Source organism: Phycodurus eques, chromosome 6 (assembly GCF_024500275.1).
Source record: "Phycodurus eques isolate BA_2022a chromosome 6, UOR_Pequ_1.1, whole genome shotgun sequence".
In the NCBI taxonomy this organism is placed as follows: domain Eukaryota; kingdom Metazoa; phylum Chordata; class Actinopteri; order Syngnathiformes; family Syngnathidae; genus Phycodurus; species Phycodurus eques.
In genome coordinates this window covers 4,989,631-5,003,421 of record NC_084530.1, presented here as the reverse complement: position 1 = coordinate 5,003,421, position 13,791 = coordinate 4,989,631, and the positions used below count along the sequence as shown (strand labels likewise).

General features: G+C 43.3%; 1 protein-coding gene across 6 annotated transcripts in view; it reads right to left on the bottom strand.

Annotated features, from left to right (window-relative positions):
• Nucleotides 1-2,805: 2,805 nt before the first annotated feature.
• LOC133403560 (ras and Rab interactor 2-like) overlaps nt 2,806-13,791 on the bottom strand; it is a 37,624-nt gene continuing 26,638 nt past the window's right edge. For 3 of the 6 annotated variants that reach the window (XM_061678506.1, XM_061678507.1, XM_061678509.1), the window contains 4 exons: nt 13,193-13,418; nt 12,887-13,018; nt 10,425-10,588; nt 2,806-4,186 (listed from right to left, as the gene is read on the bottom strand). In XM_061678506.1, coding sequence (XP_061534490.1) covers nt 3,884-4,186; nt 10,425-10,588; nt 12,887-13,018; nt 13,193-13,418 — 825 coding nt within the window. In that variant the 3' untranslated portion in view covers nt 2,806-3,883. The other 3 variants (XM_061678510.1, XM_061678508.1, XM_061678511.1) reach the window with 3 other exon arrangements.

The window sequence follows — 13,791 nt, the reverse complement described above, 5'->3', positions numbered from 1 at the left end:
AGAATAGTATGACTCAAGTAAAAGTAAAAAGTGGTCCTCCAAATAATTACTTGAGTACGAAAAATACTCAAGTACTGAGTAACTCGTGAGCGACTCCTGATTTTTTTAAATCATCGGATGAACGTCAAATTAATTTAAAAAATAGATACATCAATAACTAGATAAATAATGTGCAATAATGTGCAAATATCACTTCATCTAAAACATAATCAATAAAATCTTCATAAAATAAAAAAAAAACTAAGTAAATCTTTTATAAAAATATCAAATTAAGCCAAATTCAGCTTCAAGAAATGATCTTATCCAATTTTGTTTCCACTTGATAAACAGCACAATAGGCCCACCAGGCAGATTACCATAACAGGAACAAGGCTGAAACGAATATGAAAAGTCTACACACCCCCATTTAAATGCCAGGTTTCTGTGATGTAAAAGAATTTAGACCAAGAGAAATCATTTAAAAACGTTTTCCACCCTTAATGTGACCTAGAATTCAATTGGTTTATTTATGTATCTGTTTAAGACGGGAGGTGAAATAAACAACTGAAATAATCTTGCATGTGATTGACTTGGACTTGACGTTTAACTTGCTGCCTTCTTGGCCAGGGCACCGTTGCAAAAGAGACGTTTTGTTTTAACTGGTCTTTCACCTGGATAAATAAAGTTTTAAAACAAACAAACAAACGAAATAAGCAAATAAAGAAAGCTGTGTGCGTGTGCATGTACACCAAAAGATGCATGTTTTACAGTTACTCTGACAATTACAATTTATCCAAAATGTTACTTGACTAAATGTAACACTAATCCTTATACATATAGTATTTATAAATAGTGTATATAGCCATTTCAAACATAATTGAGATTAAAAATCTCTTACAAGAGTATCATATCGTCAAACATTCAATAATAGATTGCGTGGAATTACCTATCAAGGTCGGAGAAATCGTTTTTTTGGAAGTGTGATCTAGTCCCCTACTCAAGCTAGCTCCCAAGTAACAACAATAATAACTAAACCCATTCCAGTCAACTAATGTGGTCGAGTTTTGGTGCAGTGTGTGAATACGTTTTCGAACTAACTTTGGGCTTCTAAGGGGACAGTCAGTGTCGTCACATAAGCTTGAGATAGTTTCGACGTGCAGAGGAGGAACATTTGACTATCTAAGATGTGAACGTATGTATTTTGACAGAACGGTTGGAATGGCAGAAATGGTAAATTTAGGTGCCTCTTTAACCCTTAATTTTGTATTCAACCATGATTATTTGGGATTTTGGCGGTTGGTACGATCCCATATGTGCCAAAATGGTGTTAGAAGCAGGTGGACACCTCAGGGAGTAAAGGAAAGTTTTATTTGAATGACAAGTCAACTTTACACTGACTAGCAGTCAAGGATTCCTCACAGAAAATGGGTGAAGGTAAACAAATACACAAAAAAAGGGGCAATTAACTCAAATGAGAAAGGAAAAAAAAAAGGAAATGGTTGGTTAGTGACAAAAAGGACAGCAGAACCAATGAGAGGAACTAACAAACTATAGTGCATACTGTACATAGACATGAGACAAGACAGTTACATGGCTGCAAAACATAACGAAGAATAACCCTTAACCTGTGCATCCATTTTCTACCATTAATACTGTTCAGGGTCGTGGGTGAGCTGGAACCTATGCCAATTTACTTTTGACAAGAGTAAAAAAAATATCAACTATCACATACTATGTGGCGTAATATACCACATTTACTCAATACAATATTTCAATACTCGTAGAAAGCACTTTTAGAACAATTGGAGCCTCATGTTGTCTTTGTTATGATGCTTACGACTGCTTAATACTTCTTTGCATTGGCCTCTCGAGCGTGCCATGAAATTTGAGGTCACCTCCGTGACCAAAGCCTTTGTTTCGAAAGAGTCCTTATGGTACCCAACTTCTTCCATTTCGAAATAATGGAGACCATTGTGCTTCAATGCTGCAGAAATGTTTCGTCATCTGGAAATGTATTCGAGGTCTTGGGGAGGTGGGCAAAAACAGTTCGGCGGTGGGTCTTGGCGTTCTCCTCCTGGTGGCCAGTTTCGGGCCAGTTTCAGTGGGGGCGGTGCCATGTCGCCCGGGCCATCCTAGGGTGGGCCCCTGTGCCTGCCCACCCCTGGTGGGGTTGGGGTCAACCATTCCCATGGCACAGCAATTCCAGGACACCTCTGACGTTTATTGCGAATGCGAGACGGTGTCAATTCACTCGCATGTGTCCGCAGAAGCACACCCCTGGGATTTATTGGCTTGGTATGGGGCTACTCCTTAATTGCTCATAAACAACTCGTATGACCTTCTTGCGATGTCCCCTCCCTCACTTGCACGCCGTTTCTACAGTACAGACGTTTCGAATGACATAGCCACTCCCACCACACTCCAGTTGGACAGCCAGGTCCACTTCCTTTGTGCTGATCTCTTCCCCTTAGGTCCCTGTCCAGTCCTATCCAACATTGTTCTGTTCTTCCCTCACAGGGTGTCGCGCCACTGTCCTGTATAAAGCTTGAATCTAATGAGACATTGTATTATGCATATAATGCTTTGTTTTTCTTACTGCTAGTGTGCTGTCATTTCTTGTTAGTTTTTTTTTTTTTTGTCTTTGTGACTGAAATTTGCAATAAATATACATCTTAATACAAAGAACTACAGTGGCAGTATACAAAAAATTCCACTGCTGCCAGGTAAAACTGGTTCGGCATAAAAGGGAGACATATCCTTGTCCTAGCAGTGGAACGGGATCTGGTTTAAAAAAAAAAAAAAAAAAAAAAAAAAAAAAAAGTCCAGTGCGGAAATATTAATAAGACACGTCTTTCCCACTTAAGAGATAATTGCGATATAAAAAGAAACATTTGAATATAAAAAAATGATCCTAGTAATAGAAGTCGCAATTGACCAGCAATTGCAGAGAAGCAAGAGTAAAACATTATTAGTTGCAATAGTTCATTCAACTTGATGGTGTTTTATGTGGTTCATTTTCATTTAATCTAGCTCATCACTTGGTGACATCTGAATGCTTGCAGTAGCATACACTAGTTTACATTTCCTTTGAAGGCAGATTGGGATTACAGCAGTTAATTACATAAAATGCATATAATGTCATTGCTGCTTTTAGACAGTGTGCATATCCCACAGTCTATTTATGTAAAAAAAAAAAAAAAAAAAAAAAACAACTTTCTTCTGCATCTCAAACTTAACAAATTTCCTCCAAATCAACACATCGCACAACCTCTTATTACTTCTTTAACGTACAGTATTTTTGCTGACATGATGCCTTGAGCAAATGTATTAGCGTATATCCATCCATTTTCCATACCGCTTAGCCTCACTCGGAATCGCGGGCGGGCTGGAGCCTATCCCAGCTATCTTCGGGCGAGAAGCGGGGTACACCCTTAACTGGTCGCCAGCCAGTCGCAGGGCACATATAAACAAACAACCATTCACACTCACACCGAAAGGCAATTTAGTCTTTTATCAACCTACCATGCATGTTTTTGGGTTTGGGAGGAATCCGGAGTACGCGGAGGAGAAAACCCACGCAGGCACGGGGAGAACATGCAAACTCCACACAGGCGGAGCCGGGGATTTGAACCCCGGTCCTCAGAACTGTGAGGCAGATGTGCTAACCAGTCGTCCACCGTGCCGCATTTATTAGCATTACTGAAATACATTTTTAAGGGCTCACTATGACTCTTGCAACACTTTCCAGAGTCCAACCTCCCCACTTGGCTGCTCCATTAAAACACATCATATCAGTCAAGCCCCAGTAAGCAGCAAAATGCTTGAAATGGGAAAAAAAAATCAGTGATTGTTTGTATTCAAGTGCTACCAGTTGGGAATATTCCCTCATTGCTCCACTTGATCATTAAAAGACGCAGGCAGGTATGCAACCGCTTAAATTAGGCACCCTCCTGTAGACAAAATGGAAGGTCTTAGCCCGGGGTCGGCTGTGAAGCTCAGCTTTGATTTGTTGAGGGTGTGTGTCAGGGGCCAGTTGCTGACAGGTGTCCTCGGTGACCAGAAAGAGCGCGTAATTGTCAGGCTCTGAAACCTTGAATTTGTGAGCACAAAGTAAGCAGACCTCTTCCGTCGTGGTGTATGAATGGACGATTAAGGTTTTAGCTGTGCAGCCTGTATCCACATCTTGCAGGGCTAACCGTAGATAGTTCTAATGGAGAAGAACACAAATGATGTATTATGACTTATGAACAGGAAATTCAAGCAAGCAGGCAGAAAAGTACACAGGCTGGCATGTACGTTTTAACTGCTCATACAGAATTTAGTTGTAAATGGAAACAGATTCCGATCTGAAATCTGATGTGCTCTGTATTGGTGAGAACGACAGATATACTAAATGGATATACATTTTGGGCCATACCTTTCGAATAAAACCTTTGTGCGACACACTTAGTCCCCCCCTCCTCAGTCACTTTGGATAACTATTTGCTTTCAAATATGTGACAACAGTTTGGAGAAGGCACACAAATTATTGGTGGAATATACAAGAAAAGTAATTAATAAACCACCAGAGCCACAAGCGCCTTTATTTACAAGTGCATACTTTTACTTTTGTATTTCCCCCCTTGCTGAGTTCGGATTTTTAAGCATATTTATCACACTTAAAAGACAACCCAAGTGAATATAAAATGCAGTGGCTAAATGATGATTTTATTTATTAACAGAAAGAATCCAAACCCATCTGGCCCTGTATGACAACGTAATTGCCTCCCTGAACCTAATAACTGGTTTTGTGAAAACCAATGAAAATCAGACGTTCCTTTTGAATTGTGGTTCAACGGAATTATTTTTAAAAAACAAGCTCATGAAACAGGCCTGGACAAAAACGGTACCCTTGACTTAATAATTTGTTGCACAACCTTTTGAGGCAATCGCTGCAATCAAAACATTTTGAAACTTGTGCACCTCTCAGCAGGTACAGAGGGGCAAAAATGTATTTATTTAGCCACCAATTGTGCAAGTTCAGAAAAAAAAATCCAGAAATTCACTGTCTGATTTTTAAAGACTGTATTAGCAAATTATGGTGGAAAATAAGTATTTGGTCACCTACAAACAAAGAAGATTTCTGGCTCTCACAGACCTGTAACTTCTTCTTGAAGAGGCTCCTCTGTCCTCCACTCGTTACCTGTATTAATGGCAACAGTTTGACGTCGTTATCAGTATGAAAAACACCTGTCCACAACCTCAAACAGTCACACTCCAAACTCCATGATGCCCAAGACCAAAGAGCTGTCAAAGAACACCAGAAACAAAATTGTAGACCTGCACCAGGCTGAGAGGACTGAATCTGCAATAGGTAAGCAGCTTGGTGTGAAGAATACAACTGTGGGCGCAATTATTAGAAAATGGAAGACATACAAGACAACTGATAATCTCCCTCGATCTGGGGCTCCACGCACAATCTTGTCCCGTGGGGTCAAAATGATCAAAAAAACGGTGAGAAAAATCCCAGAACCACACGAAGGGACCTAGTGAATGACATGTAGAGAGCTGGGACCAAAGTAACAAGTTCTACCATCAGTAACACACTATGCTGCCAGGGACTCAAATCCTGCAGTGCCAGATGTGTCCCCCTGCTTAAGCCAGTACATGTCCAGGCCTGTCTAAAGTTTGCTAAAGAGCATTTGGATGATCCAGAAGAGGATTAGGAGAATGTCATATGATCAGATGAAACCAAAATATAACTTTTTGGTAAAAATTCATCTTGTCGTGTTTGGAAGAGAAAGAATGCTGAGTTGCATCCAAAGAACACCGTACCTACTGTGAAACATGGGGGTGGAAACAGCATGCTTTGACGAGTGATCTGTGTAAAGGGAAAAATGAAAGGGGCCATGTATTGTGAGATTTTGAGTGAAAACCTCCTTCCATCAGCAAGGGCATTGAAGATGAAATATGGCTGGGTCTTTCAGCATGACAATCCCAAACACACAGCCCGGGCAACGGAGGAGTAGCTTCGTAAGAAGCATTCCAAGGATCTGGAGTGGCCTAGGCAGTCTCCAGAGCTCAACCCCATAGAAAATCTTTGGAGGGAGTTGAAAATCTGTATTGCCCAGCGACAGCCCGAAAACATCACTGCTCTAGAGGAGATCTGCATGGAGGAACGAGCCAAAATACCAGCAACAGTGCGTGAAGACCTTGTGAAGACTTACAGAAAACGTTTAACCTCTGTCATTGCCTACAAAGGGTATATAACAAGGTATAGAGATGATCTTTTGTTATTGACCAAATATTTATTTTCCACCATAATTTGCAAATAAATTATTTAAAAATCAGACAATGTGATTTTCTGGATTTGTTTTTTCCCCCCCTCATTTTTCCTCTCATAGGTGAGGTATACCTATGATAAAAATTACAGGCCTCTCGCACCTTTTTTAAGTGGGAGAACGTGCACAATTGGTGGCTGACTAAATACTTTTTTGCCCCCCACTGTATTTTGGCCCACTCTTCATGAACAAACTGCTCCAGTTGTCTCAGGTTTGAAAGGTGCTTTCTCCAGATGGAATGTATCAGCTCCTTCCACAAATGTTCAACAGGAATTAGATCAGGGCTCATAGAAAGCCACCTCGGAATAGTCCGCTGTTTTGCTCTTAGCCATTCTTGGGTGTTTTTAGCTGTGTGTTTGGTTCATTATCTTGTTGCAAAACCCGAACTGTGACAGAGACCAAGCTTTCTGACAATGGGGAGCACATTCCTTCTCTACCTTAGAATGCCTTGACAGTCTTGAGATTTCATTGTACCCTGAACAGATTCAAGACATCCTGTGCCAAATGCAGTAAGGGAGGTTGGCTTCACTCCCGTGGATCTTAAATTTCTGAATAATATGTGCAACTGTATTCACATGAACATCAAGCTGCTTGGGGATGGTCTTATAGCCTTTACCTTTAACGTGCTTCCATCCATCCATTTTCTACTGCTCATCTGAGGTGGGTTTGCGTGGGCAGTAGCTTTAGTAGGTACGCCCAGACTTCCCTCTCCTCAGCCACTTCATCCAGCTCTTCCGGGGGGATCCCGAGGCGTTCCCAGGCCAGCTGAAGGACGTAGTCTCTCCAGCATGTCCTGTGTCGTCCCCGGGGTCTCCTCCCAGTGAGACGTGCCCGGAACACCTCACCAGGGAGGCGTCCGGGAGGCATCCGAATCAGATGCCCCAGCCACCTCATCTGGCTCCTCTCGATATGGAGGAGCAGCGGCTCTACTCTGAGATCCTCCCGGATGACCGAGCTTCTCACCCTATCTCAAAGGGAGAGCCCGGACACCCTGCGGAGGAAACTCATTTATCGATCGGATCGATACAAAGTCCGCATCACTGCAGACACTACACCTATCCGCCTGTTGATCTCCCGTTCCATTCTTCCCTCACTCGTGAACAAAACCCCAAGATACTTGAACTCCTCCACTTGGGGCAGGATCTCATCCCCGACCTGGAGAGGGCACGCCACCCTTTTCCGACTGAGGACCATGGTCTCAGATTTGGAGCTGCTGATTCTCATCCCGGCCGCTTCACAGTCAGATGCGAACCGCTCCATTGGGTGTTTGAGATCACGGCTCGATGAAGCCAACAGAACCACATCATCTGCAAAAAGCCAATCCAGAGGCACTGTCAATCCAGAGGCACTGTCCCCGATGTCCACGCAATGTTGCAGAGGCGTGTCAACTAAGACAGCCCCACAACATCCAGAGCCTTGGGGAACTCCGGACAAATCTCATCCACCCCCGGGGCCTTGCCACCGAGGAGCTTTTTAACCACCTCGGTGACCTCAAACCCAGAGATAGGGAGAGCCCGTCTCAGATAACCCAGACTCTGCTTCCTCATGGCAAGGCGTGTCGGTGGAATTGAGGAGGTCTTCGAAGTATTCTCCCCACCGACTCACAACGTCCCGAGTCGAGGTCAGCAGCTCCCCATCCCCACTATACACAGTGTTGATGGTGCACTGCTTCCGCCTCCTGAGACGCCAGATGTTGGACCAGAATTTCCTTGAAGCCATCCAGAAATCTTTCTCCATGGCCTCACCGAACTTTTTTGCTTCAGCGACCACCAGAGCTGCATTCCGCTTGGCCAGCCGGTACCCATCAGCTGCCTCAGGAGTCCCACAGGCCAAAAAGGCCCGATAGGGCTCCTTCTTCAGCTTGACGACATCCCTCACCGTTGGTGTCCACGGGGATTGCCGCCACGACAGGCACCGACCACCTTACGGCCACAGCTCCGGTCGGCCGCCTCAGCAATGGAGGCGCGGAACATGGTCCACTCGGACTCGATTTCCCCCGCCTCCCCCAGAACATGAAGAAAGGTTCTGACGGAGGTGGGAGTTGAAACTCCTTCTGACAGGGGATTCTGCCAGATGTTCCCAGCAGACCCTCACAATATGTTTGGGCCTGCCACGTCGCACTGACATCTTCCCCCACCATTGGATCCAACACACCACCAGGTGGTGATAGGTTGATCGCTCCGCCCCTCTCTTCACCTGAGTGTCCAAGACATGCGGCCGCAAGTCCGACAACATGACCACAAAGTCGATCATCGAACTGCGACCTAGGGTGTCCTGGTGCCAAGTGCACCTGTGGACACCCTTATGCTTGAACATGGTGTTCATTATTGACAATCCGTGATGAGCACAGAAGTGCAATAACAGAACACCCCTGGGGTTCTGATTAGGGGGGGGCCGTTCCTCCCAATCACGCCCTTCCAGGTCTCAATGTCATTGCCCACGTGAGCGTTGAAGTCCCCCAGCAGAACGATGGAGTCCCCAGCCGGAGCACTCTCCAGCACCCCCTCCAAGGACTCCAAAAAGGGTGGGAGCTCTGAATTGCTTTTTGGGTGCATAGGCACAAACAGCAGTCAGGTCCTGTCCCCCCACCCGAAGGCAGAGGGAGGTTACCCTCTCGTCCACCGGGGTGAACCCCAACGTAACGTGCTTGTCTATAATTTTCTTTCTTATCTCCTGAGACAACACTCTCTTTAGCTTCCTCTGGTCCAAGTTTAGTGTGGTACACACGATCTTACCAAACAACAGAGTGATGACTTGTCATCCTTTAAATAGGCCGACTGAGTGATTACAAGTTTGAAGACACGTGTGATAATATTTAGAGGACGCACCTTGTTTGAAGAAGTCCATAAAGTCAAATTATTTTCAATCTTTTCTAGGGGTAGCATTATTTTTGTCCATGCCTGTTTCATGAGTTAAAATAATTATGTTGAACCACAATTCAAAAGCCATGTCTGATTGTCATTGGCTAATTTTCATTACATTTTTATTTATTATTGCTTTGGCAGATTAAAGTTCTTTGTGTGACCACTGTGTTGTTTTCCTAAACAGAGGAGTAGCAACAATTTTGTCCACGTGTGTATTTATATTTATTTTTAAGCCAGATGTAATGAACCGCAAACCTTCCAAAAACTTCAACTTTTGTCTTGTCAGTCCACTGAATATTAATGAATATCCAAAAGTGTTAGGGATTATTAAAATGTTTCTTGCCAAATGTGAGACAAGCCCTTGTTTTTTTGTGTTTTTTTTTTTTTTTTTTTTGTCATCAATGGTTTTCGCCTTGGAACTCTCCCATAGATGCTATTGTTACTCAGTGTCATTCTTATGATTGAGTAATGACCTTAACTTGACCTTCACCCTTGAGGCATCCAGTTCTTTGGATATTTGTTTCTCACCTGTTCTGGAATTTCCTCAGATTGTGGCATGATACATTTTCTTTAAGACCTTCTAGTCTACTTCACTTTGTCTGACAAGTTTTATTTAAGTAATTACTTAATTCAACATATCTGGTGGTAATCAGGGCATTGTGTGGCCAATGAAATTTCTCTCATCTTTCCAAAAACTGTGGTTAATCACAGTTAAGTCATAATTTAACAATTATTCATGTCGGGCCAGCTACTGTAGTCTTGGATTTTTTTTAAAGGACCTTGCTTTGGGACACAGTTATGCTGGAATATAGTGCAGTGAAAAACATATTTGCCCCCTTCCTGATGTCATCAAGCTAATTTGAATATCTCACAACCCAAGTAAATTCAAAATGCAGTTTCTAAATGATGATTTTATTTATTAATGCATCTAAGGAAACCCCCAGTCAAACACCTTTGGAACTAGAACTGTTCTAAGATTTTACATTTCCATGGACATTAGACACACTTAAAAATCTTGTAGAACGTCTTCCCAGGTGAGTGCAATTTGTTGTACAATTAGGTGGGGACAGGTTAGAAGTTTCTTCAATTTCCAGTCTTGCATATGTATGGGTAGTTATGACCTGTTCCGATACTTTTGTCCATAAAGTTTTTTTTGTTGTTGTTTTTTTTACCAACCACATCATCCAAAGAGAGAGAAAAAAATACAACTCTATTTGAAATTGGTACAACTCACAGCCTGGGATCAGGTCAGGTGTGCTACCTGAAAGTCATCCACTGTGGGTGCTGAACGCTGGGCAGTGCGTCGGCGGTGCCATTGATGTAGAGTGTTTCTGGCCTCAGAGCTCAGCACCCTTGCTGCTTGTTCCTCCTGAAAATTCTTGATGAGGGCCATAGCTCCATAGGCACTGGTCAGGTAGTAACCTTCTAGGATAGAAGAGGTAGAACATATGAACATTATATGAAAGATTGGGAAAGATAGCATAATTAAGTTTGTTTGACATAGATGGGTCATTACAATACAGTATTACAAATAAACCATTGTAACTGATTGACACTAATTCCAAACTTTCATAAAATGCTACATTATATCCACAGAGCATTTCTCTGTTACTGTAAATAATGAAATATGCTCTCATTCCGTCACTGATGGTGTAGTGCAGTGCTTCTCAAATAGTGGGGCGCGACCCCAACTTTGCGTTGCGATGCCAGGGCGTGTGAGACCCCGAAGAACACGATTTGCCGTACCAGAAAACAATGTAATTGCACATCCACTGCAGTAGATGGCAGTCTTTATCTATTTCTTTTGTATTTTCTTCAATGTTTATAAGGATTAGATTAGATTATCCTTTATATACGATGTTATATAGAGGTGTACTCGCGGGGGCTGCGGGTGGGGAGTGTCGCAAATTCTTTTCTTCTTCCTGGGGGGGGGGGGGGTCGTAAAAGAAAACAATTGACAAGCACTGGTGTAGTGGTACACTCGCCTGACTTTGGTGCGGGCAGCCTGGGTTCAGTTCCCACTCAGTGACGGTGTGAATGTGATTGCGAATGGTTGTCCGTGTCTATATGTGCCCTGCGACTGACTGGCGACCAGTTCAGGGTGTAGTCTGCCTTTCGCCAGAAGTCAGCTGGGATAGGCTCCAGCGCCCCGCGACCCTAACCAGGATAAGCGGTGTTGAAAATGGATGGATGGATGCGCTCATTCCACCATGGGCGCGAGGGGGTATTCATACCACAGCTATTTCCCAGCTAATTTACTGAAGAAAGGGAGACTTGTTGGCGGACATTCAGGAAGGGTTAGAACTTTTTCCTCTGAACCTGTTCCAGCCCATTCAAGGCGAACAGATTGGAATTTCCTCCTCTCTTGACTACTCCAGTCCTGCTGCCTGGTAACGCTAACAGGGTTTCACGGATATTTCAGGTGAACAACCTTACAATAGTTTACAGCAGCCATTATAGGGACATCATATTGGAATGTTGTTTATTATTAAAGATGAAATATTGGAGAATTGGGCCATTAAGAGTCTTCAACGAATCTAGCATGCATGTTTATGGAATGTGGGAGAAGCCAGAGTACCTGGGAAAGCGAGAGAGAGAGAGAAGGGGACGCTCCCTATCACACACCTGAAAAGCACCATGTGAGTCGTTTCCATATAATTTGATCAAAAATGATAAAGATGTGGCCCACTGAATTTCCTTTTTAAAATCAATACATTTTACTGATATGAGTATTTGAGTGGCGGCACGGTGGACGACTGGTTAGAGCGTCAGCCTCACAGTTCTGAGGACCGGGGTTCAATCCCCGGCCCCGCCTGCGTGGAGTTTGCATGTTCTCCCCGCGCCTGCGTGGGTTTTCTCCGGGCACTCCGGTTTCCTCCCACATCCCAAAAACATGCATGAATTGGAGACTCTAAATTGCCCGTAGGCGTGACTGTGAGTGCGAATGGTTGTCTGTTTGTATGTGCCCTGCGATTGGCTGGCAACCACTTCAGGGTGTACACCCCGCCTCCTGCCCGATGACAGCTGGGATAGGCTCCAGCACGCCCGCGACCCTAGTGAGGAGAAGCGGCTCAGAAAGGAGAAGCGGCTCTTCACCGCTCCTTTTTTGGTTCTTTTACAAACGATCCTTCTTTGTCATTCAAGCTGTCTTTACTGGCAATGCCACTGCAAAGGCTTGTTGCAATACACCAACAGGCATTTGTGAGCTGACATTTTGCATTCACACAATAGCGGACAGCAAAATAAAGATATGAAAAATATGTATGAGTTTGTGAACGTGTTGGAACTATTGCATGGCTTTACCGGTATTACAACTGTATATAGTGTGTCATGGGTTAATGAGTAGTCCGGGACATTTATGCAGAGTTTGAAGGGCAACACGTAAATCGTGCAACTCGCATTTTATTTTATTATTTTTTTGTTTTTTAACAAAACGGTGACTTTACCGTTAGGCACGTTTGTCTTTACCGTTATAAAAGGGAGTGTATTTCAGTGGTGCGCCACCATTTGCCTTTACTATGAATGCCTAAAATTCCAACTCATTGATACCCTTTTGGAAATAGGACTTCAAGCGTGGCTGTTTCAGCATGAGAGACATTTAGTCATATGAAACCAAGGCGGCATAAAAAAATGCGAAATTGGATTTTTTGGGTGTGTGTGTGTCTTTACCCTCATTGATCAAATTATATGAAAATGGCCCATATATAAATTTTAAAGCAGTACCTTCTCCTTGAAGAAGCGATGGATCCAGCAGCTCCATCATGTACTGGATGTCTATATCCAACTGAGGCATGTCACACTGGGCTACCACATACGTCAACATGGGCAGGAAGTCATCAGCGCCATACATCCTCCCTGGAAGGAAGCAGACTTGCAGGTATGTGTGGTGTGAACACAGGTCAGGGAGGGAGCCACAGACTTTGAGGCTACACATTTACTCTGACACTGAGCAATACTCATTTTCACAATGGGTTTAATCTTTCTGTTTCCATGCACACATTCATTTTAAAATCCAAATTGTCTCGATACCTGAGTTGTCCTGCATGATGGTGTAGATGAGCTTGCACACACGTAACAGCAGTGACACCTTTTTCTCAGGTGAGTACATCTTCCTCATGTTAAGGAACTTATGTCGGATCTTCTCAATAGCCACGGCGTCAGGGGGTACTGCGCCATCCACTCCCAGCTCCTGGGGCCTCTTGGACTTTGCCAAAGCCAAGTTCTCTCTCATCCGATGCCAATCTCCACTGTTCACCTAAGCAGAACAAAAAAATAATAATTGTCTTTCTTACTCCAGAGTATGTTTCGAAACATTACGACGACTACTCAGTCAGTTAACACTTCTGTTAATGCTTTAACATTTGACAACTGTATCATCAGTGAATCAACAACTATAAGCTAGGATCTTAATAGCTAAGCAATATAAAATGTTATCATTCAGATCCAGAATGATGGTACTCTGTATACAAGCGGAAACAAATTAATGAAGGATTTGATCAAATTCCACAGCAATATAGGTATTTGAACATGCTATGTGTGATTTAAATTCAAAGGATACATATCCACATAACTGTTGACAATATTCCTATGCTTTTGTCAAATTGCAGCATACCTTTCGACCTCTATTT